At 43.7% G+C, this 22,869-nt stretch overlaps 6 protein-coding genes across 6 annotated transcripts; 2 read left to right on the top strand and 4 right to left on the bottom strand.

Annotated features, from left to right (window-relative positions):
- Window positions 1–477: 477 nt before the first annotated feature.
- LOC119562180 (probable G-protein coupled receptor Mth-like 11) lies at window positions 478–2,548 on the top strand. The gene is made up of 7 exons (XM_037875402.1): window positions 478–1,033; window positions 1,102–1,249; window positions 1,301–1,486; window positions 1,543–1,803; window positions 1,884–2,052; window positions 2,106–2,300; window positions 2,367–2,548. The coding sequence occupies exons 1-7, from the start codon at window positions 539–541 to the stop codon at window positions 2,443–2,445; spliced, it is 1,533 nt and encodes a 510-aa protein (XP_037731330.1). The 5' UTR covers window positions 478–538; the 3' UTR covers window positions 2,446–2,548.
- On the bottom strand, window positions 2,464–6,926 carry LOC119562138. The gene is made up of 7 exons (XM_037875399.1): window positions 6,483–6,926; window positions 5,952–6,073; window positions 5,784–5,897; window positions 5,431–5,675; window positions 4,676–5,358; window positions 3,908–4,607; window positions 2,464–3,845 (listed from the first exon to the last, which is right to left on the bottom strand). Exons 1-7 carry the CDS (start codon window positions 6,648–6,650, stop codon window positions 3,172–3,174), a joined length of 2,706 nt encoding a protein of 901 aa, XP_037731327.1. The 5' UTR covers window positions 6,651–6,926; the 3' UTR covers window positions 2,464–3,171.
- Window positions 6,927–8,895: 1,969 nt separating this feature from the next.
- LOC119560864 (cytoplasmic aconitate hydratase-like) lies at window positions 8,896–14,328 on the bottom strand. Its single transcript, XM_037874537.1, has 10 exons — window positions 14,215–14,328; window positions 14,033–14,125; window positions 11,894–12,063; window positions 11,623–11,838; window positions 11,053–11,563; window positions 10,889–10,989; window positions 10,717–10,833; window positions 9,996–10,650; window positions 9,217–9,935; window positions 8,896–9,156 (listed from the first exon to the last, which is right to left on the bottom strand). The coding sequence occupies exons 1-10, from the start codon at window positions 14,219–14,221 to the stop codon at window positions 9,046–9,048; spliced, it is 2,700 nt and encodes an 899-aa protein (XP_037730465.1). The 5' UTR covers window positions 14,222–14,328; the 3' UTR covers window positions 8,896–9,045.
- A 454-nt stretch (window positions 14,329–14,782) lies between these two features.
- On the bottom strand, window positions 14,783–18,847 carry LOC119560389 (cytoplasmic aconitate hydratase-like). Its single transcript, XM_037873818.1, has 10 exons — window positions 18,769–18,847; window positions 18,619–18,711; window positions 17,652–17,821; window positions 17,366–17,581; window positions 16,800–17,310; window positions 16,641–16,741; window positions 16,469–16,585; window positions 15,748–16,402; window positions 14,963–15,681; window positions 14,783–14,893 (listed from the first exon to the last, which is right to left on the bottom strand). Exons 1-10 carry the CDS (start codon window positions 18,773–18,775, stop codon window positions 14,783–14,785), a joined length of 2,700 nt encoding a protein of 899 aa, XP_037729746.1. The 5' UTR covers window positions 18,776–18,847.
- Window positions 18,848–19,156: 309 nt separating this feature from the next.
- LOC119560406 (exosome complex component RRP46) lies at window positions 19,157–20,062 on the top strand. The gene is made up of 3 exons (XM_037873843.1): window positions 19,157–19,320; window positions 19,386–19,621; window positions 19,678–20,062. The coding sequence occupies exons 1-3, from the start codon at window positions 19,215–19,217 to the stop codon at window positions 20,041–20,043; spliced, it is 708 nt and encodes a 235-aa protein (XP_037729771.1). The 5' UTR covers window positions 19,157–19,214; the 3' UTR covers window positions 20,044–20,062.
- LOC119560398 (CDK5RAP1-like protein) lies at window positions 20,062–21,909 on the bottom strand. The gene has a single exon (XM_037873830.1). It carries the CDS (start codon window positions 21,838–21,840, stop codon window positions 20,080–20,082), a length of 1,761 nt encoding a protein of 586 aa, XP_037729758.1. The 5' UTR covers window positions 21,841–21,909; the 3' UTR covers window positions 20,062–20,079.
- Window positions 21,910–22,869: the final 960 nt, after the last annotated feature.

The raw sequence follows: 22,869 nt of genomic DNA on the forward strand, positions 1-22,869 counted from the left end.
TTATGACTCTTATTAATGTGTACGTTTACTTTTACTGTACGGTACTGTTAATATAAAACTACGTTACTGTTTAATATATTTTATAAATGTATACAGATGTAATAAAAAATTAAAATTGAAAACGTTCTGTATTATTTTCGTGGATATAAATTTCAATTTCCTCGGATATTATGGGTTGGTTCACGTGACATCAAAACAAATAAAGCATAATGGTTTGCAAAGCCTCGAGTGGTTCATTATTCATTATGATCACTATTACCATTCGATACGCGGCTTATTGGAAAAAAGTCTAGAGCACTCTTGGAAATTTTACATAACTATTAATCGCAGCACTTCGAAAGAGTTTTTCTTGCCACTTGTTAGGGATTGTTAGGTTATTTGTATACATTTTAAATATTGTAAAGAAAAAAATGTATGTTTGATAAGAGGCAAGCTAAGTGACTGCTGGTGATCGCTTATTATGAGTCGAGCTGTTGCTCTTAAAAGTCAGTCGTGCGGAGAACATACAAACATACCTATCAAAATAATTTTAATCTCAATGGGAAAACTCATTTTAATTAACTTACTCTTAAGTGTCCTCTCGATAAGTGTCCAGGCTGGGGATATTCCTAACTGTAACTTTTTTGACACTGTCAAATTAAATGACAGTCAAAAGTTAGCGAACGGATCGTATAAGTACCAGGATATTATTATTCCCGCAAGACTTACTGGAGATTATGACTTTGAAATAAATTACGATGGTGACATGGATCCGGTCCCCAATCACATCCGAGGCTGTGTGTGCAAACTGAAGAGTTGCATTCGGTTCTGTTGTCATCCGAAAAGGCTAATGGATAGCAATAAGTGCTCCGAAGAAGTAGATGAAAACCTCACTTACGATTATACTCTGGACATAACGCAAATCAATGGATCAGTGATAGGGAAACACATTTTAAATGACATGGTGGTACAGCAAGATCTTCCCCTTCCATGCGAGAAACATTACTCATTGGATGCGGAGGGATTTAGAGAAGATATGTGGTCTCTATATGAGGTGTCTATAGACAATTTTTACCAAAAAATAAATATTACATTAAAAATTTGCGGAAAATATATTTACAGAATGGATCGTTGTTTCGTCACTTTGATAAGCGACATTTAACGAAGCAGGAATTTTGCTTGCAGCCTCATTTGACGAGTACCGGAAATAACTACAGCCTTATTGTCGCCTTTAACTGCATTGAGAAACCATCTATGAAATTGGCATATGGTAGGCTTAAAAATGTGTATAAATATGTTTCAGCACAAGTTTTCATTCCAGTCAAGTCGAGCTCCGTGTTCTTTATGGCCATAACTATTGCTGCCTATATATTGCTTCCAAAATTCCAATCTCTTCATGGCAAATGCTGCAACCTCTACTTCACCTGCCTGGCACTGACCTTTTTGCTGAATGTCGTTAGCATGTTTGGGGTATTTAGTCCTGGGACTCCCATCTGCTACCTCACAGGTAACAATCTTAGATTCATATATAATTGTATATAAAATACTGGATAAGATTTCCAGGTTACGCTGGCTACTTTACAGTGATGGCAACTTTTCTGTGGCTTTCAGCCATCAGTTTCGATGTTTGGAGGAGATTTTCGATGCGTCGGTTCCAGAATTTCTACAAGAACAATAGAAGCAGTTTCTTCAACTACAACGTTGTCGTTTGGAGCTCTGCTGGGCTTTTAACCTTAATAATTTTTTTGGTAGATCAATTCGCAGATACAGATCTAGATAATCCATACACTCCGGCTGTGGGAGTATTTTCATGCTGGATATACAGTAGGTGTAGCACAAAATCTAAACTTGACTACATTATTTATACTATTTTTATTATAATGTTGAATTATTAATTTTATCAGGCGATGGATGGTCAGCTATGTTTTATTTTTACTGCCCGTTGGCGATTTTGATAGTTCTGAACGGTACGATGTTTTTCCTAACAACCCGCTACATTTATGTGGAGAACAGAAACAACCAGAAAGTGCTGAATAAGTGCGAACAGCAAAGAGAGTCAAGGAACCAAGCGAGGTACAAAGTAATATATTTTCCCTGATAAACAGTACTTACTACCCTGCTTCCAGCTATCGCATATATCTGCGCCTGTTTATCATAATGGGCGGAAGTTGGTTTCTCGAAATCATTGCCTTTGTATGCGAAATGGAGAATGTTCTGCAGCCCTTAATTGCGTTAAACGATTATATAAACTGCAGTCAGGGAATGATAATATTTATGGCCACATTCTGCAATCAGGAAATTTTCAAGTCAATACGCAAGCGGTGAGTTTTCTGTGAAAAAATGTAGTATCATCTTTAACTTCCATTGTATTAACTCACTTCTTTCAGCATCCAGAACAGGGAAACTACTACCACTGATTATACCACTGACAGTCGACCTCAATTCTCTGAGAAATCTGCATCATAATTAGATAAATAAACGATATTAGGTTACTGGGATGTCTTATATTTGCCATAAGTTGAATCTGGCTAAACAATATCTTGAAATATATTTGAAATGTTTAATATTATCCTGAAACATAGTTCCTAAGTTTGATTATAACTGTATATTTACCACTCGCCAGTTAGACGGGGCTTTCACTAACTAAATGGATACTTTAATTACTAGTACCGCAGTTCGAAATTAGTTTCTAACTAATATTATAGCTAATAGTTGAATCGAAGTCTCGAATATCAAAAGTATATTGTGTGTAAGTATGAGCAGGGCAGGGGAGTCGAGCTCCTGTCTTAAAACTAGATTGTAGATTACTTAAATGACTTCAGTCGAAATTAGGACGCGTTTCAACCTTTTGAAAAAGCGTTTCGTTGCACTAATTAAGGTAAAGGTAACTAAATACTAAATACAGCACACGTTGTTTGTGTTTAGAACTGAACTAGATGCACGCAACCTTAGCGAGTTTTACGAACTATTTACACTGGTTGAAATAATGGTTTTCATTAGTCTCAAGCTGTCATATTTCAGAGTTAATTGTGACGAATATTTGTATCTTCGGGTTTATCATAAGGTGATTTAAGCTGATCAAATATTATAATGTGTTGTCCAATACATTCGAAATTTGCCAGCTCTTATTGTAATGGAAGCAAGCATTTTATCAACCAGTGTGTATACATATGTGGCCAGGAAACATTGTGCTCACAGCGTCTCCTGGTGTGTGCGCTTTAAATGGAACTCCACCATGTTGTCGAGATCACTGATGTACAGTTTGGACTTTCGGATATCTGAGTTGAGCACCCGCAGATTCGAGGTATAATCGGGCAAGTTGAGGCCCACACCGACGGCCATTTCCTGGCCCATCTTCCTGGCCGTCTGGGCAAAAGTTAGCCGAGCCTTACCCAGCCGCTTTAGCGGGCTGAACTGCTCGGACACCTCCTTTAGCTCGCCGTAGTCGAGAACCTGCCATTGCCCGCTCTCCATGTTCCACGTAAACAGTATGCGGCACTCGTACTGTCTATTGTGGAACGCGCAGTCCATTCGTCCGGTGCAGTGCAAACAAATTGCCAACGGCTGATCGCGCGCCGAGAACTGAGCCATTAGCGTACAGCCGATCGTCTGACTCAGTGGACACACGTTGATCACCTCGTACGCCCAGTCGTAGAACACGTTGTAGATCTTCTGGTGCTTCTGGCACAGCAGGCTGATCACATAGTAAGTGAAGGTCTCCAGGTCGAAAGAGTGCTGGGTGATTACCACGCTGCTACAGCGCAGCCGCTGATACGAGGCCTGTGAGATCATCTGCATCTCCGAGTAACAGGATCCATGCACTTCCATTGGCAGCGAGGTGTGATAGCCTGGCGATATGCAGTCGTCTGATGGAATGGAAGATATTCCATTAAAAACACTTACTTTATTTTTATAAGATTTAGCTTACCCTCTTCGCTGGTGATGACCGAGGTTGCATCGTCCTCCTCCACATAGCGTCTTCTTAGCTTCTTGGTGCACACGGGTTTCTCAGGCATCACACCGCCCTGCACTGGCATCTCCACAATCCTAGGCTCATCGCGTCTTGGTGACAAAAAGGACAAACCGGCATTTGGAGACATGGAGCCACCTATCTCAAAACGCTTTGCCAACGACACCTGCAGGGGGGAGAGAGCTCCTAGAGGACCAACTGGCTTATAGCTGAGCATTTGCTGTGTGGCCTGTGATAGTGGCGGCGATTTCTGATTAAAAATCTGAGCCGAGTTGGCATTGCGGCTGGGCGAACGCATCAGCATGGAACTGGACGGTGGTGAACGAAATCCCAGATGCGGGGGCGTCTGCGCCGGCTGGGAGGGATGTGGCGAAGAGGAGGGCGAGGCGCAGGGCGAGTTGTGAAAGAAATGCGCAGTGGGAGAAAAGCGATGAAAGCTGCGAGCCGAGGAACTGGCGGTAGAGGCGTTGAATGCACGAACCGCCAAGCGCACCTTGGTAAAAGGTATAATATTCTCCGAGTTGTCCTCCGAGAACTCGTACTTCTTCTCCGCCAAACGTCGTTTGCGGAAAGTGGAGATCTTTTCGTACTTCTCATTGTCTTCTGAAAACTCATAGGCATTTGATTTGTCCGTCATTGAGCTGGAACTGGGTGGGCTCTGAAAGGTGTTAATAGAATTTGATTATATTTTATAAAAAAATATTTCTCCGTGGATATAAAACCAACCTGCAAATCTATGGTAGTGATGCCGTTGCGGAACTTAGTGACTATCCGCTGGTTGCGCCTCCGCGGCGGACTAGCTTCATTGGCAAGGGGCTTTGTTACCGGCAGCGTGGTCTCCGGCAGAGTCATGCCATTCAAACCTGTAACCACAGTGGGACTGCAGTGTGGCGTGAATATGACCTTTTCGTACGCCTTTGGCGAACAGCAGACATTGCCCCTGGACTGCACCTCATTATTGTTAATGCTATGGGTGCTACTTGGCTGGTTAAAGCGATGTATTTGCTCGGTTTCTATGTCGCTGAAGTCGGCTATGATGCGGGCAACTACGCTTTGCTCATTTCCGGATTCCGCCTCCGATCCGGAAGGTGTAAAAGCCCCCGATAAGCGGTCCTCCTCGCTGGCCATAAGAGACCTAGGAAGCAAGAAGGATTGCGTTTGCGACTGCGGTTGCGCTTGAAGACTGGGCAGAATGAGGTTCTGCTGGGAGAGGTAGTTGCTGCCCGAGGTCACGGCCTGCGTGTCTACATCGATGCGCAGCATGTGCATAAATCCATTGGAGATGATCAGAATACGCTCCGGGCAAAGCAGATTGATTTTCGGCTCGAATACCGGATCCGTTTCAGTCGATGAGTATTTGGTGTGCACTGTTAAGTGGCAGTTCAGGCAGTGCGCATTGTAAAAGGAATCTAATGTATAGTAAATGTATATTTTATTAATATCATAAATCATTACCATTATCATTAATTTTCACCACTCACATGGACCGTCGTCGTTGAGTTTCTTGCACTCCAAACAACCCAGTTTAGGAACTTTGACATATGTGATATAGCTATCTTCTCCCTCCTCCGTTGCAGCCCCATGAACAACTAGAATCTGGTGCTGTGTGTTCTTCCACTGCGTCATAGTTACAGTCTTAATGTTATCCACCAAATGATCGTCAAAGAGGCGGCGCGAAAAGAAGTGGCGCAGCCTCTTGTGAGGTTGGAATAGCCAGAAGTACAGACTAGGGGAAAATTATAGTAAAAATATTATACAATTTAAGAGTTCACACGTTGAAATAAGAATGGACGGTGCAAGATTAGATTTATTTTGATATGAAGGTAGTTCTTACGTGTACTTATAGCCCATGTTGAAGGAGTAGTGATTGAGCGAAGAGCTGTCATTGCACACCACCCGATGGCTGAGCATGTACTGGCCGCAAGCAGTGAGGCCCATGAATATGTGCCTGTCAGGATATTCGGGTAAGAGATTGACTAGTTTATAAGAGGACTTCGCTTACCCCTCCATCAAACTGCTGGCCAACACATCCTTGAGGTATAGCTTTAATCTATTTGGCACTCTGTCGTAAGGAAGCTGTTGCTTTTGGCCAGCCCTGGAGGAGCCTGAGAAGAATCCTGTGCGCTAAGGGGAGAATAGAATGTAGTTGATATTATTATATAAATATACTTCGACCCCTATCAATGTTTCTACATTTGAAACTTATTTAAGTAATTTTAAAATACAACTAACAAAAACGCTTCACTTATGATAGTCTTGCGCATGTCTTTCGTAATCCCTTTAGCTCCTCCTACCTGTACATATATTTAATAATCTATACTATACCTATACTATATGTATCTTCGCACACTTGAGTAATAATCAATCGCAATATCTTTCCGGTGTTTCCATAAAATTAAATGTACACAGACCTTGAACTGAAAAGCTGACCCCCTTAGTTGATGGGTTGTAAAAAAAAGCTGCTACTGACTGGTACGAGCTACGACTATGAATACCAGGTGTAGGTAGAAAGTGCTCTCAATGGCGGACCCACCTCCCTGTCGTAGAGCATCTGCACCAGATTCCGTGTCCTTGGGACCGATGATGGCGTGGGAGTCGGCTCCTCCGAGGACTCATCGGAGCTGTCCACCGTGGAGAAGTCGTCCTCGTCGGAGGACACGCCCGACAGCGACTCCACGTAGTTCTGGTAGTCAGTCTCCATTTCCAGATCGCTTAAAATCAGACTTAATTTATTCCTCCTGCTGCCTCTGCCTCGTCTCCTGAAAATCGGGCAGTGTTCCGGCCGAAAAGCGCTTATATCCTGCGTCCTAGCGCCTCCTCATCAGCTGGCAAGTGGCGCCAGTGGTGCTCATCGGACTCCGGATCCCTTTATCCACTGCCTGAAGTGGCCAAACTTACAACATCGTCGGTTTTTTGTTATAAATAAAATAAACCGAATTTTTGCAAAGCGAATAGATGTTAGCACCGATGTTATCGATGCTTTCAAAACATCGGTAACATCGATGTTTCACCACCTCTATTCCTGAAATCGAAGAGGAAGAGAAGAGAACTATCGACGGATCGAAAAATAGCGCGCCTTTTAAAATAGGAAGAAAAGAGAACTATCGACGTATTAAAAAACCTGTACTAACATATTTTCAACTTCGTGATGGAAGGATTTCGGGCTTCGTTGGATTTTTACAATGGAAGTTTTCCATACCGTAAGTATTTATAGCACTAATACCTTTTGCTAATTTTAAGGACAATTTACCAGCATCGATGTTTCTCCTCCTATAATTGATAGTAGTTGGTCTAAAATATCAGTCGGAGTTGTCGATGAACTTAATCCTACGACCTTAAGAAATAAGGGGTCACTCTAAAATGCTGGAACAAAACTGGAACACAGGTTGACTTGGGCGCTGGAAAACAAAACTGCTACACAGGGTGGGTGTAATCGCTAACTATCGATAATGGCGGTTCATTTAAAACGTATATCTAACGATCTTTATAGATTTTTTGATGGAAAAAGAGAATAAGAATATTCAAAAGCATGTACCAAATATATTTTCATGTTAAGGACAAATAATATTAAAATTTGAACATTAAAGTTTACAATAAAACTGATACTCACTGGATTTTGGTTTTATAAAAGGTGTTTATTAATGTTATTTCACCTTGTAAAAATAGGTTGATGAAAAATAAAATAAGCTTTATAAAAACACTATGCAAAACCGACAGCTGACCCAAAATCGTAATGCTCTAAAATCTGGCAACGTGACTACATGTTCATTGACCCTTGGACATAATTGTGGGTCAATCCGTTTGCGGAAGCCACCGGTGGCCCCACCATAACCCCCTTAAAACCGATCCAATAACCGATGCCGGGTTCAGTGCGCCGGGCTCTAGAAGCCGAACAAAGTGCAGCCACAAAGAACCGAGAAGCGGTCTTCACAATTTTTGGTAATTCGGCATAAAAATGTCGAGCATGCCAGCAAAACAGCAAGCCAATTGCAGGGCTCAGCGAATTTTGGCCATGGAAATTCGGGGCAGAACCTATAGACGATCCACGATCCACGATCGACCATCGAGCAGGAAACCTGATGCGCTGGCAGCGGCCATTGCACCGTGCTTATAAGAGCTGGATGGCCAACTCTCAGGTTTTAGTTCTGGAATAGTACGTGTCGCGGTTGGTAAATCGGTGTTCTCAGCCCCCTTTGAGGAACCAGTGAAAATAATCAAATAACTTGTGCAATACCGCCTCGGAACTTGGATCGCGTCCTGAATTTATATCGAGTTATCTAAGGAAATAGTAGCCGTGATTTTACCCAAGAATTTTTCACATATCACAGTTGCTGTTTCTTTTAGATAGCTCTTTTGTAAGCAGCCTAGATCATCCGAGTGTCTTGAGTGCCTTAAGTGAATCCTGGAAGAAAAGGTCCCCCGGTTTCAGTTAATGGGATACACACAGTTCAGTTTTGTCACATTTCAAGCATCACTGGGCTTTGTTTATCTCATAAGAGCGAAATTCGTTCAACAGGGGTTCTTAAGTCCTATCTATCCTGAATATATTTCAAAGCTTAAACCTGACCGGGTATATTTTGGTAAGTACAAGGTTAATATTTTTGGATTGATGGATACTACTTTTTCCAAACTTTGCAAAATATTAAAGCGAACTCATTTGACCATGTACTGCATATCCCCATAAATTAATTTTTAATAGCATTAAGAAAAAAGATTTTATGAATTTCGAAAACTTTTATTAATTAATATTTAATTATAAATGAAATATATAGTATGAGTTAGTAGGATGGTCGAATTCCTAAAGAGTTAATATTAAAATTTTTGATATGTTTGTCAAAAATGTTAGAAATATGTTTAAATCCATCGCAACTTTCTAAAACCTGGTAATGAAAGTTTATGCCGAAGTAAACTATATCCCACATTTTGTTCCCAAATTGAGAGACATCTTTTGATTGGATACCAAGAATAAGGGCTTACTTTATTGGCTTGACCAGGTTGGGGAAGCACCACCACAAATTAAAAACCTAGGGTACTACAATTTACAGTGTAGAAATGCGATTGGAATATACAAATAAAAACAAAATGAAATGGGATGCTTAGGACAGCATCTTGCGGATCATGTAGTTGAGGATGCCGCCATTCTTGTAGTAGGTGATGTCCACCTCGGTGTCGAAGCGCAGAACGGTTTCAAAGATGATTCCATCGGCCTGAAGAAAATATGGTTAAGTATTATACCAAGAATGGAAAACAGGGACCCATTTAATTACCTCCACCTGGATCTTCTGACCCGGTTTTAAATCGCTCTCTGGCAGGGCAATGTTGTACACCTCCCGACCAGTCAGGTTCAGAGTTTCGGCACTCTGGCCCGGCAGGAACTGCAGGGGAATAATGCCCATGCCCACCAGGTTGGAGCGATGGATGCGCTCGTAGGACTCCGCGATCACAGCCTTCACGCCCAGCAGGAAGGGACCCTTGGCGGCCCAATCCCTGGAGCTGCCGCTGCCGTAATCCTTGCCCACCACGAGGACCAAGGGAGTGCCCTCCTCGCGGTACCGCTCGGCGGCGTCGAAGATGTCCAGCTCCTCCTGGCTGGGGATGTGCACGGTGCGTGGTCCGGTCTTCGAGACCAGCTTGTTGACCAACCGAATGTTGGCGAAGGTGCCGCGCGACATGATGGCATCGTTGCCACGACGTGATCCATACGAGTTGAAGTCACGTGGTGTGATGTTTCTCTCCGAGAGGAATCGGGCGGCTGGCGAGGTCCTGGCAATGGATCCGGCCGGCGAAATGTGGTCCGTGGTCACAGAATCGCCCAGGAAGAGCAGGCAACGAGCCTTCTGGATGCTCTGCAGCTTGGGCAGGTCACGGGTCATGCCCTCGAAGAAGGGTGGACGCTTGATGTAGGTGGAATCAGCGCTCCAAGAGAACAGCTTGCCCTCGGACACCTCCAGGGTCTGCCAATCCTGGGAACCCAGTTCGATCTTGCCTTGAAGTGGAAAGGAATTTTAAAAATCACTTATGACAAAGAGACAACCGAAATACTCACTGTACACCTCCTGGAACATGGCGGGAATGACATGCTTGTTCTCCACCTCCTGGATCTCCGATCGCGTTGGCCAGATGTCCTGCAAGAACACATTCTTGCCGTCGGCATCCACGCCCAGAGGTTCCTTCTCGAAGTCAATGTCCACACGTCCTGCAATCGCGTATGCGATGACCAACAGAGGACTGGCCAGATAGTTGGCCCTGGTATTGGGATGTATGCGACCCTCAAAGTTGCGGTTGCCGGACAGGACTCCAGCACAGACGAGTCCATTCTTCTCGATAGTGTTCACTACATTCTCCTCGAGGGGACCAGAGTTGCCAATGCAAGTCATGCAGCCATAGCCCACAATGTCGAAGCCAAGCTTCTCCAAATAGGGAATCACTCCAGACTCCTTCAAATAATAGGTGACCACTCCAGATCCTGGAGACAGCGAGGTCTTAATGTAGGGCAAGATGTTAAGGCCCTTCTCCACGGCCTTTTTGGCCAGAAGACCTGCACCCAGCATCACCGAGGGATTCGAGGTGTTTGTGCAGGATGTGATGGCAGCAATGACCACGGATCCATGTTGCAGCGTGTAGGTCTTGCCATCATCCCACTGGAAGTCGGCAGAGGCCGACTGAGCCTCAGGCGCAATAGCAAAGCCCTTGAAACCCACCTTAGATAAGAAAAATCCATGTTTAATTGAAACAAGCATATCCTTAAAATCAAATTTAAAACTTACTGGGCTAGACAGGCAGGACTTGAAATCCTCTGGCATATCGGAGACAGAAACACGATCATGTGGGCGTTTGGGACCCGAAACCGAGGTAACCACGGTGGCCAAATCCAAGGTGATGCTCTATAGATTGGGACTTATTAATAAAAGGAACAATTGGATGATCTTATTCACCAACCTGAGTGAACTTGGGATCCTGGGCTTCGTCAGCGTAGTTGCGCAACTGCTGAGTTGCCTTCAGATACTGTCGAATGATGTCGATCTTCTTCTCAGAGCGATCTTAAGTATGTAAAAAAATATTAATAGATGGTAATACAGGGAATTTGAAAATATTCCTCTTACTCGTCTGCTTCATGTAACCAAGGGTATTCTCATCAATGGGGAAATAACCCACGGTGGCTCCATATTCGGGACACATGTTACTGATGGTGGCCCTATCGGCTATGCTGAGTTCCGCCACTCCAGGACCGTAGAACTCCACGAACTTGCCCACCACTCCCAACTGACGAAGGTGTCTGGTGATGGTCAGGACCAGATCGGTGGAGGTGATCAGTGGGCTCAGTTTTCCCACCAATTTGTAGCCAATAACCTCGGGCAACAGCATGGAAATGGACTGACCCAACATCACAGCCTCGGCCTCGATTCCTCCAACTCCCCAGCCCAAAACTCCCAGACCATTGATCATCGTGGTGTGCGAATCAGTGCCCACAACACTATCGGGATACAGGATCTTGGATCCATCGGTGGTGTCATTTTCGAACACCACGCGGGCCAAGTACTCCAGATTCACCTGGTGGACAATTCCGGAGCCAGGTGGCACGATCAGCATGTTGTTAAAGGCCTTGGCTCCCCACTATAAAGGAAAAAGTAACATTAAGAAAGAGCTGGAGAGGATTAACCAAGGTAACCTACCTTCAGGAAGGTGAATCGCTCCTTGTTGCGCTCAAACTCCAGGGTCTGGTTCTTGGTTAGAGCATCAGGAGTACGGGCAAAGTCCACCTGGACCGAGTGATCGATGACCAAGTCAGCAGGGCAGATGGGATTGATTTTCTCGGGATTTCCGCCCAGATCCAAGACAGCATCGCGCATGGCAGCAAAGTCCACCACGGCAGGCACTCCAGTGAAATCCTGCAATTATATTAATATAAATGGGTGCTCTCTAAGTAAAAGTAATGTAACTCACCTGCAGGATCACACGTGCTGGTTTGAAGGACACCTCCACATCGTTGGATCCCTGCTTGAGGGCTGGTGACCATCCCAGGATGCTCTGCACATCCTTCTCTAGGATATGGAAGTTGTCGCAGTTGCGCACTGCCGACTCCAATAGCACTCGGATCGAGTAGGGCAGCTGATCTACAAGTGGGGAATTTGAAGTGTTAATCAAAAAAGTTGAGAGCTTCAATTTCATCACAACTACAGTAGAACCCCTTTTGTTCTGACACTTAAAAAAACCCAGACTATCTTGGTTATTTAAAATGAAAAGATAACTTTCTCATTATTTATGTAGTTCTAATCACTTTAAGTCAATGGAAATATATATCGACAAGGTTACTTTAAACAAAGATAAGAGCACATTTTGGCAAATCACGATTTTGTTAACACATTTTAATTTAAATTTCCTAAAGTTCAGCTGTTTATACCCGTTACTCGTAGAGTAAAAGGGTATACTAGATTCGTCGGAAAGTATGTAACAGGCAGAAGGAAGCGTTTCCGACCCCATAAAGTATATATATTCTTGATCAGGATCACTAGCCGAGTCGATCTAGCCATGTCCGTCTGTCCGTCTGTCCGTCTGTCCGGATGAACGCTGAGATCTCGGAAACTATGAGAGCTAGGCTATTGAGATTTGGCGAGCAGATTCCTGAGCTTCTTACGCAGCGCAAGTTTGTTTCAGTAGAGTGCCACGCCCACTCTAACGCCCACAAACCGCCCAAAACTGTGGCTCCTACAGTTTTGATGTTAGATAGAAAATTTTAACTGAAATGTATTAGTCTTGTCCATGCCTATCGATTGACCCAAAAAAAATTTTTCTACGCCCACTCTAACGCCCACAAACCTCCCAAGAAAAAAAGCTATGACGTCAGAGCCAGACAGTGCGAAATGTTTTTACGCGTGTGTGTGTGTGTATGTAAATAGTTGCCGGCCGAACTTAGCGGCAAAGAGAAAAGCACTGCCGGCGCTCAGAGAGAGCAAAGTGCGCGGCTAACTTATTCTATTGAACAATGAATTTGTCACGCCTACCCTAACGCACACAACGCTTAAATCTGTCTTCCGCCGGTAGGTGGCGCATTTAAATCTCGCTTTGCTGCTTGCATATCTCCATTTCCCTTTGGTCGCTTAAGCTGAGTAACGGGTATCTGATAGTGGAGGTACTCGACTATAGCGTTCTCCCTTGTTTTTTTTTAACATTCATCTAATCTTTACATAACGCAGCTTAAACTAGATAAACAAAAATAAAAGTGGGTAAAAACATTTCCATATCTTTCTAATAAGAATATAATAAGCTTATAGTGAACAAATTTTGTTAACATATCTGAAATGAGTCTGTATTTTGTAAGCCTTAACTTTCAATAAAATAAGTGGTAATAATAAAAACAGCTGGTTAGAGGCGAATTTTATTGGCACATCTGCACAAAAATATTGAAAATTTCAAAACACACCTAAAAAAATGTCATATAACTTTAAACTATGAACACTGTCCTTCTTATGGAGTTTTTATAGTGGCTACGTTTTGTATGCCTGTTATCAAGGTACAATGATTGCGATTGCCCACCACTCGATGGGACAGATAGGAGGTACTATATGATAGTAGCCATCAAAAGAAAACCCTCACCTCGGGCCCACGATTTTTGGACACGCGCCGGTCCAGTGAAAACATTCCATTGGTCTGGAGATATTTTGGAAGGATCGACCTACGACCCTAAACAGCAGATTTGCGTGGTTTTATTCCGCTGATAATTTGGCACATTGAGTACAAAAAAAACTGGGAGGTATACGATTTGTTATCACCGGTAGACGAGCCCCATTATGAGGCAATCTCAGGGGTGATAACTTTCGCTTTCAGCGCAAAAAAACTATAGAAACCCCACTTAAAGCTATGGGTGCACCTTTCAATTGACACCGCCTGACTTGCAAATCAAGGTGTTCGCTGTGCGGTTTTTTCTTTTGTGGGATCAAACTCCAACTTAAACAGGTTGTTTTCGGGGGCTGGATTCCCAATTTGGCAATGCAAATTTACCCCAGTTTAAACCCCGAGTCCCTACTCCACCACGTCGACAGACACGCCCACTTTTGGAGCGTTTTTAAGGCCTTATCCACTTACCATATTTGCTGTCGATGGAGGCGAGGTCAAAGTACTTGTAAGTTGTGCCGGCCTGCGAGAAAGATTTCTCGAACTGAGCAAAGGGATTGGTGCCTGTGATGATTTTAAGGGGTTATATAAGCTACAGGATTCGGTGGGATATAGCAGATAGCACTCGAAGGAACTCCGGACCGATCACCTACCTGACATCTTGTTGGGGGACTTTACTGAACTTATTGGACGAGCAAAGCAAGAAACTGATTGGAGAAGCGAGTCGAATTGGAGCTGGCTAGCTTTTGGTATGTATCGATAGCCAGGGATGGTAGCTCATATCGCGGGTCCGAGTATTTTTAGCCCGCGTACTTTCAATTTTATAAAGACTATATTGGTATTTCTTTTTTAAAGAATGATTCACACTACATTTTTTTTATTTCTTGACATGCTTTAATACTTAAAGCTAATTTCAGTAAACTAGAAATAATTATTTCAAACGTAAGTTACTAGTTCGTGTGACTAGACGGCTACGCAATATTAGTATACTTTTGCGTAAACGATATTAATGTGTATTATGTATATAAGTACTAGAGAGTTTTGATCACCTGCACTAAATATAATTTTTTTGAGCAGGTCCATGCTAATTACGCCTGCCCTTATCCCGAAATAATTAAAAAAAAACGAATATTGTGCTTTTTTTGAAGCACATTGATACTTTTTCATTTTATTATTGCGCAAATGCTATCAAAACATTTTCATGAAAATTATAGCGAACTATTAGGCCAACATCTTTCGAACCATGTATTGAAGAATACCACCGCTCCTGTAATATGCGATGTCCACATCGGTATCAAAACGTAGAATAGCCTCAAAGACAGTTTCATCAGCCTGGAAGTATAATAAATAATTATTGGTACCTTTTAGGAAAAGTTCTCTTTAAGGGCATAGATATCTTACCTTAACCTTGATTTTCTGGCCCGGTTTTAAGTCGCTTTCCGGCAGAATAATGTTGTAAACCTCGCGACCACTTAGTTTCAAGGTCTCAGGACTTTGACCAGGCAGGAACTGCAGGGGAATAATGCCCATGCCCACCAGGTTGGATCTATGGATGCGCTCGTAAGACTCCGCAATGATGGCCTTAATACCCAACAAGTACGGACCCTTGGCGGCCCAATCTCGAGAGCTGCCACTGCCGTAATCCTTGCCGGCCAACAGAACCAATGGAGTACCCTCCTCGCGATACCTCTGGGCGGCATCAAAGATGTCCAGCACCTCGTCGCTGGGAATGTGTAGGGTCTGCGGTCCAGTCTTTGAGATTAGCTTATTGACCAGACGAATGTTTCCGAAAGCCCCCCTGGCCATGACTCCATCGTGACCACGACGTGTGCCATATGTGTTGAAATCCCGGGGTGTTACATTGTGATCGGAGAGGTAGCGGGCTGCTGGCGAGTTCCTGGCTATCGCTCCAGCCGGAGACATGTGATCCGTGGTGGTGAAGTCGCCCAGCAACAACAGACAGCGGGCGTTCTCGATGCCCTTCAGTTTGAGAACCTCACGAGTCATTCCGTCGAAGAAGGGAACCTGCTTTATGTAGGTGGACTCGGGATCCCAAGAGAATAGCTTCCCATCCGGTATGTGCAACGACTGCCACTCCGGAGTGCCCAGCTCAATCTTGCCTGGAAAAATAGGTTTAATAAATATTAAATATTAAATTAATATTAAACATTCAGAATATTACTTACTGTAGGTATCCTGATATATGGCAGGTAAGATGTATTTGCTTTCAACCGTCTGGATCTCCGATCTAGTTGGCCAGATATCGCGCAGGAACACGTTCTTTCCATTGGCATCTACGCCCAGAGGTTCCTTTTCGAAGTCAATATCAACACGACCAGCAATGGCGTATGCGATGACCAAGAGAGGACTGGCCAGGTAGTTCGCCCGGGTGTTTGGATGGATGCGACCCTCGAAGTTTCGGTTTCCCGAGAGAACTCCTGCGCAAACCAGATTATTGTCCTCAATGGCATTTACCACCTTTTCGTGGAGAGGTCCAGAATTGCCAATGCATGTCATACAGCCATAGCCCACGATGTTGAATCCCAGCTTTTCAAGATACGGAATGACACCGGATTGTTCCAGGTAATAGGATACCACTCCAGAACCAGGCGATAGGGAAGTCTTGATGTAGGGCAAAACATCGAGACCCTTTTCCACTGCCTTCTTGGCCAGGAGACCAGCACCCAACATCACCGAGGGATTGGAAGTATTTGTGCAGGATGTAATGGCCGCCAGGACTACGGAACCATGATACAGCTTATAGGTCTTGCCATCTTCCCAATGCAATTCTCCAACATCGGTAAGTGCCTCTGGAGTAATTGCAAAGCCCTTAAATCCAACCTGTTGGAAACAAATATAATAGCACAAAAATGCATTAAAAAGGGATTTCTAATAGTAACAACTTACTGGACTAGATAGGCAAGACTTGAAATCTGTCGCCATATCTGAGACGGAAACGCGATCGTGGGGTCTCTTGGGTCCAGAAACTGAAGATACCACAGTAGAAAGGTCTAATGAGGAAATCTATTAATAGACAAACAATAAGAAGATAAAGATAAGCTGAAGTTTTTTTTTAAACCTGTGTGAACTTCGGATCCTCTTCTTCGTTATCGAAGTTGCGAAACTGTCCTGTAGCCTTCAAATACTCCCGAATGATTGATATCTTCTTCTCCGAGCGGTCTTTAATTTGAAGATATGATATTAAATAAATTATATCAACACTTTAAATGCTACTCACTGGACATCTTCAAGTAACTAAGGGTATTCTCATCCACGGGGAAGTAGCCAATGGTGGCTCCGTACTCGGGACACATGTTACTGATAGTGGCCCTATCGGCAATGCTGAGTTCCGACACTCCTGGACCATAGAACTCCACGAACTTGCCCACCACTCCCAACTCACGAAGGTGCTTGGTGATGGTCAGGACCAAATCGGTGGATGTTACCAGTGGGTTGAGTTTTCCCTCCAGCTTATATCCGATAACCTCGGGCAACACCATAGAAATGGACTGACCCAACATCACAGCTTCCGCCTCGATTCCTCCCACTCCCCAACCAAGAACTCCTAGTCCATTGATCATCGTGGTGTGGGAATCAGTGCCCACAACACTATCTGGAAACAGGGTCTTCGATCCATCCTTGTTATCCAACTCGACGACAACATGGGCAAGGTACTCCAAGTTAATTTGATGGATAATGCCAGAGCCAGGGGGAACACACAACATGTTATCGAAAGCTTTGGCAGCCCACTAAACAGGAATATGGGTAACGAAATTACTAAATTGGTATCATCAAAATAAAAACCTTCAAGAAAGTAAAACGCTCCTTGTTCCTTTGAAACTCCACAGCCAAGTTCTTGGCCATGGCATCAGCAGAACGATGAAATTCAACCGGCAAAGAGTGATCGATGACCATTACGGAGGGGCAGACCGGATTTACTTTCACAGGATCACCACCCAGTTTCAAGACAGCATCGCGCATGGCAGCAATGTCTACCATGGCAGGGACACCAGTGTAGTCCTGAAATATGTATATTTTTGAAAATAAATAATAAATTAATACTTATACAATTTAGGAATCCCCCACTCACGTGAAAAACTACGCGGACCGGCTTAAAGTACACCTCCACATCATTAGACCCTTGCTTGATTTCCGGGGACCAGTTCAAGATGCTCAGAACATCTTTCTCCAAAACATGGAAGTTATCACAATTGCGCACGGCCGACTCCAAGAGGACACGAATGGAATAGGGCAGGTGTTCTATAGACAGATTTAAACATTATTTCACCATATATTATTTTCTTCAAGCATCAAAGGCCAGGAAACCCCGACTACTAATCAGTTTAAGTTCTATTGAAATATTCCACTACTGCAAATAAATGTATTCATATCTAAAGCACCGACGTCACCTTTGTAACTGATAATGATAAGCGAGTCAAAAACTATGAATGGAGGATTCCATGATGGAAACCGATAAGATAATTTAATTATTGTACTTGATCATCGGGTGCATTTCAGATAAGAGACCATATATTTTTAGACTATTACGTACTGTTCTATGTCCATATGCTCACCACTTAAAATATTATTCTAATTCGTTTGATAGATTTTTCACAGTACCTAATGTTAGGTAAAAAGGCCATTAAGTAGCATTCATATTTTAGTTGGTCTAATTTTTTTTTTTAATTGGAAGCAAATGTTTCATATATCACAAAATGTTTTAATTTTCACATGCGTAAGTTTCTTTTTTTTTATCTTAGGATTTTAGTGGCCTAATATTTCAATGCCACTAATTTTTGAATAAAATACAAATCATTTCTTACTACTCTCAATCCTTCTAAAATAATCTCTATTTCAGTTCCAGGTCTTTTTCTTATCATATTGAGGTAGGTCATGAAAAAAGTAGTATTTCTAAAATCAGACAAATCAATGCCCTCAAATGTAATGATTAGTTCAGCGTTGTTGTTATGATATGGGGTGACCTTCTCTCCTAATCTGGTTCCAGATTCGTTTTATCCCATATCTTTAAAGCTATATTCCGTAAACAAACTACTTACTGTATTTGTTATCAATAGAAGCCAAATCGAAATATTTGTATAAGGTGCCCGCCTGATTGAAAGACTTTTGGAACTTGGCAAATGGATTTGGCCCTGGAAAAATAAGCACTTTATCATTCTTTTCTACATCTTTTTTTTTTTTAAACTAACCGGCCATTCTAGACTCTCAACTGTTTTTAACTTTGCAGCGCAATGATTCCTAGTCCGTTTAAGGAGTAACGACTTTCTGTTATAAACTTTATTTTCTAATCTGTTATATACGTTTTGTAGACATCAGTCAGTGTGGCTCAGTCGAAAGCGCCAAGAAATAACACAGATCGTTAGATTATTTCCTGTTTTAATTAGTAAATATTATATAAATTATGGACTGCATGTAAGATTTAGCTTTTTTAATTAATAAGTGCTGACATTTTAAAGATTATATCTGTTAAGTACTTTAATAAAAAACGATAAAATTTAAAAATACATTTTTGCCCGCCAAACAGCGATTACTAAATCGATTGCATTTGCGATAGGCTGGCAATCGATATCTCGATCACCGGCACTTAAGCGAAAAAACACGCGTTCTTTGAATTTCTTAATAATATTAAATTAAAATGAATTTACCCGAGAAAGTTGAGGTGGAAAAGGACAAGCTGCGTCAGATGAACTGCGAGTTCAATCCCTTGTCCCGCTGCGATGGATCAGTGATGTATAGCCAAGGTATTCCCATGTTTTCAACTGGTATATGGCCAAAACCGGCTAAATCTGAGACTTTCAACTTTCAGGTGCCACAGTGGTCATAGCTGCTGTTCTGGGTCCGATCGAGGTGAAGACCCAGAACCTCAGCATAGATGGCAGCTACCTGGAGTGCAATTACCGACCGAAGGCGGGACTTCCCCAGGTTAAGGAGCGGATTCGCGAGGCGGCCATTCGGGACGTTCTGGAACTGGCCCTGCTGGCCGAGGCCCATCCGCGATCGAAGATGTCCGTGCAGGTCCAAGAGCTGGAGGATCGTGGCAGCGTAGGATCATGAACTACCCTTTGTAATCCATATAATAATAATTATTTTCCCGCCAGATTGATGCCTGTGCTTTGAATTCCGCCTGCCTTGCCATGCTCGTTGGAGGCCTTCCACTGAAATACAGCTTTGCCGCCGTCCACTGCATCATCAACGAGCAGGGAGAGTACGTCCTGGATCCAGACCAAAGTGAGACACTCCATCAGCGTGCCAGCTTCACCTTCGCCTTTGATTCCGTCGAGGGAAACCTCCTGCTGGTGCAAACAAAAGGCGCCTTCAAAATAGCCCAGTTCAACGATATCGAATGCCTTTGCCGGGCGGCCAGTGCGGAGATCTTTCAGTTCTATCGCAATCAGGTGGCCAAATACCATGGCAGAAGCGAGGCGATAGCAGAGAAGGAGGGGGACACCTCCATGGAGACGTAGTACAACCCAAATAGCTAGTTACGATTAAAGTTCATTTTATTGTATAAAGTGTCTGCTGTGAAAGTCGGTTATACTGCTCAGTTCGAGGGGTGTGCCCTTTAGCACCTGGGAGTTGGACTCCTCAATCCGAACCGCCACAAAGTCGCCTACTCCAAAGGATCTGATAGCTCCAAGATCTCCAGCAACAGGCAGTTCTATGGCAGGAACTATCACCTTAATATTGGCATCGTTGCGGCCGAACCAATGAGCATCCGACCTCTTGCTTTTGCCTTCTATGAGGATGAGCTGCTCCTGGCCCTCCATTTTTCGGTGTAGCTGGGTAGCACCCTCTCGGAAAGCCGCCACCATGCGCTGCAGTCGCTCATTCTTGACATTTATAGGTACATCATCCTTGTAGCGACGATGAGCTGTGGTCTTTTCCCGCATGCTGTAGGCAAATAAGTAGGCCACATTGTATTGCACTTGCTGAATAAGAGACACTGTGTCCTGGAACTCTTCCTCCGTTTCGCCGCAAAAGCCACAGATAAAGTCGCTGGATAGGCCCACGTTGGGTAGGAATCGTCTGATGTGCTGCACAAGTTCCAGATACGCTTCTCTGCTATAACCCCGCCGCATCCTCTCCAGAACTTGCGTGTTGCCCGACTGCGCTGGCAAGTGCAGCTGCTTGCAAACATTTGGGTGATCTCTAATGACCTTTAGTACTTCGTCGGAGAAATCCTTGGGATGCGGGGAGGTGAAACGGATGCGCATCTCGGGAACAGCTTGGGCCACGGCTCGGAGTAACTCCGCAAAGGGAGTGCCACCAGTTTTGGGCTTGTAAACAGTACTGAATCCGGGCACTGGAGTGGCTTTTAGGGAATCCTCCCCCTCCTGACCACTCCTATCTCTGTACGAGTTGACATTCTGACCCAGCAAGGTGACTTCCTTTACGCCCTGCTCCTCCAAAGCTCTGACCTCCGCCACAATGGACTCCAGTGGGCGGGATCGTTCGCGTCCGCGAGTGAAGGGCACTATGCAATAGGTACACATATTGTCGCATCCCCGCATAATGGACACAAAAGCCGTGGGGGATTCCGAGTTCAACCGCACGGGCATCACATCCGCGTAGGTTTCGTCCAGCGAGAGAAGCACATTGATGGCCGAGTTGCCATAATGCCGGGAGATGGCCAGCAGACGGGGCAAATCCTTGTAGCTGTCTGGTCCAGCGATCACATCCACGCACTGTTCCTGCTCCAGAAGCTTCTCCTTCAGCCGCTCTGCCATGCATCCGAGCAGGGTCAGCTGGAGAGGATGCCTGCGAGAGCTGCGCTTGTTTTTCATCGCCCGCAAGTGCTTCAATCGGTTCCAGATCCTCTGCTCTGCTCCGTCGCGCACTGCACACGTGACAAGCATGATGACATCCGCATCTTCGGGTTCGTGGCATCTCAAATAACCATTGTCATGCAGGATACTGAACACAACCTCAGTGTCATTGGTGTTCATCTGACATCCATAGACTTCGAAGTGCACCTTCCTGCCGTTTCCATTGAAATCAATGGAGTTTAGGTACGGCACACTGGTGTCCACATGCTCCTCCTCATTTAGCTTCAGCCTGGAAGCAGGTTTGACTGCAAAGAAGTCTTGGAATCCCGGTCCCCCCTGAATCCTCTCCAGAAATGTGGCACGTGCTGCCGGCTCCGATTTAATTTCACCTCCTGCAGTGGTGGACACCGAGGAGGGAGCGGAGGCAGCTCCTTTCGAGGCAGTGGTGGAGGAGCGTCGCACCTGGCGTATCAACGCCCGGTAGCTCGCTTTCATCGCAGTATTTGTTAGTTTAATATTTTATTTTTAATTATGCAATGTGTGCCTTCCTTCGCGCCCATAATACCGAAACGCTTCAAGAAATGGGCAGAAATTGCAGTCATTTTGGGCTTTCCGCGAGCTGGTCACACTTATTTAAAGTCACCGCCACCTAGCGGGCGGTAGCGGTAACAGCCGGCTACAACTGCGAGTTCTGAATTATTCCGCTAGTCTTGGCTGAAACAGTTGAATTCTAATTTGTTGGTACCGTTCAGCAGAACAACATGGTGCCTGATCACTGGTGGAATTCTTACGATAGTTCTGCTCAACGCATATGTTTACTAATCATGATGCAAATATTATTAATAGATTCTCTATGTGAACAAGTCCCAAGTATTTAATAAAACCCTATTATAAAATAACCTAATTTAGGTCAAGCTAAAATACAATAAAGATACCTTCAAGGAACACTCGACAATGCTGTAATTGCATTTGCATCGGTGAACTTTCAACGAAAATAAGAGAACGCGTTCGATTCGCCAAAAGCGACGAACATAGAAGATGTGTTATCGATGACGATAAACTTATCGTAACCGGGAACCAGACCTATGTATGAGCAGAAGACTATAAACGTTATCATAAATATTGCACCCATCAGACAATTGGATACCTGGTCTAAACACGGACAAATAAAATTTTTTGTTTTTTTATAAAAAAAATTAAATCTATTTACTTGGGAAAGATGAGGGTAAAACAGTTTTATCCTCTTCTTGGCTGTGAGAGCTTCTGCAAGACTCACATTGTGTGCCGCCGTCAAAGGAATTTTATATAAGTGCGTAATAGAAGACAATTCTTCTCAGAATGACCAATGCAAACAGACACCTCCTAGCCAACCATTCGACATTGACGAAAGTAAATATTGATTTTAAATCAGTCAATTATTTAGTAAATTTAGTCAACTATTAGTCTATAATTTTGTAAATTTTAGTACGTAAGATAAGCTGTTGAATTGTACAAGTAGCCAGTAAAGGAATTCCGTTGGCGAAA

The sequence above is a fragment of the Drosophila subpulchrella genome, chromosome 3R (assembly GCF_014743375.2).
Source record: "Drosophila subpulchrella strain 33 F10 #4 breed RU33 chromosome 3R, RU_Dsub_v1.1 Primary Assembly, whole genome shotgun sequence".
Lineage (NCBI taxonomy): Eukaryota > Metazoa > Arthropoda > Insecta > Diptera > Drosophilidae > Drosophila > Drosophila subpulchrella.

Coding starts and splice junctions, on each gene's coding strand:
- LOC119562138 (XM_037875399.1), bottom strand. CDS start 6,650: ATGGAGACTGACTACCAGAACTACGTGGAGTCGCTGTCGGGCGTGTCC. Junction 5,359..5,430: donor ACTCAACGACGACGGTCCAT/GTGAGTGGTGAA, acceptor ACTATACATTAG/ATTCCTTTTACAATGCGCAC. Junction 4,608..4,675: donor TCACTACCATAGATTTGCAG/GTTGGTTTTATA, acceptor AACACCTTTCAG/AGCCCACCCAGTTCCAGCTC.
- LOC119560398 (XM_037873830.1), bottom strand. CDS start 21,840: ATGAAAGCGAGCTACCGGGCGTTGATACGCCAGGTGCGACGCTCCTCC.
- LOC119560389 (XM_037873818.1), bottom strand. Junction 17,582..17,651: donor CGGTCCGCGTAGTTTTTCAC/GTGAGTGGGGGA, acceptor TACATATTTCAG/GACTACACTGGTGTCCCTGC. Junction 16,403..16,468: donor AGTCTTGCCTATCTAGTCCA/GTAAGTTGTTAC, acceptor TGTTTCCAACAG/GTTGGATTTAAGGGCTTTGC.
- LOC119560406 (XM_037873843.1), top strand. CDS start 19,215: ATGAATTTACCCGAGAAAGTTGAGGTGGAAAAGGACAAGCTGCGTCAG. Junction 19,321..19,385: donor ATCAGTGATGTATAGCCAAG/GTATTCCCATGT, acceptor TTCAACTTTCAG/GTGCCACAGTGGTCATAGCT. Junction 19,622..19,677: donor AGCTGGAGGATCGTGGCAGC/GTAGGATCATGA, acceptor TTTTCCCGCCAG/ATTGATGCCTGTGCTTTGAA.
- LOC119562180 (XM_037875402.1), top strand. CDS start 539: ATGGGAAAACTCATTTTAATTAACTTACTCTTAAGTGTCCTCTCGATA. Junction 1,250..1,300: donor ATCTATGAAATTGGCATATG/GTAGGCTTAAAA, acceptor TTTTCATTCCAG/TCAAGTCGAGCTCCGTGTTC. Junction 2,053..2,105: donor GAGTCAAGGAACCAAGCGAG/GTACAAAGTAAT, acceptor CCCTGCTTCCAG/CTATCGCATATATCTGCGCC.
- LOC119560864 (XM_037874537.1), bottom strand. Junction 12,064..14,032: donor CTCCATCGACAGCAAATATG/GTAAGTGGATAA, acceptor CCCCACTTGTAG/ATCAGCTGCCCTACTCGATC. Junction 11,564..11,622: donor AGCGATTCACCTTCCTGAAG/GTAGGTTACCTT, acceptor TTTCCTTTATAG/TGGGGAGCCAAGGCCTTTAA.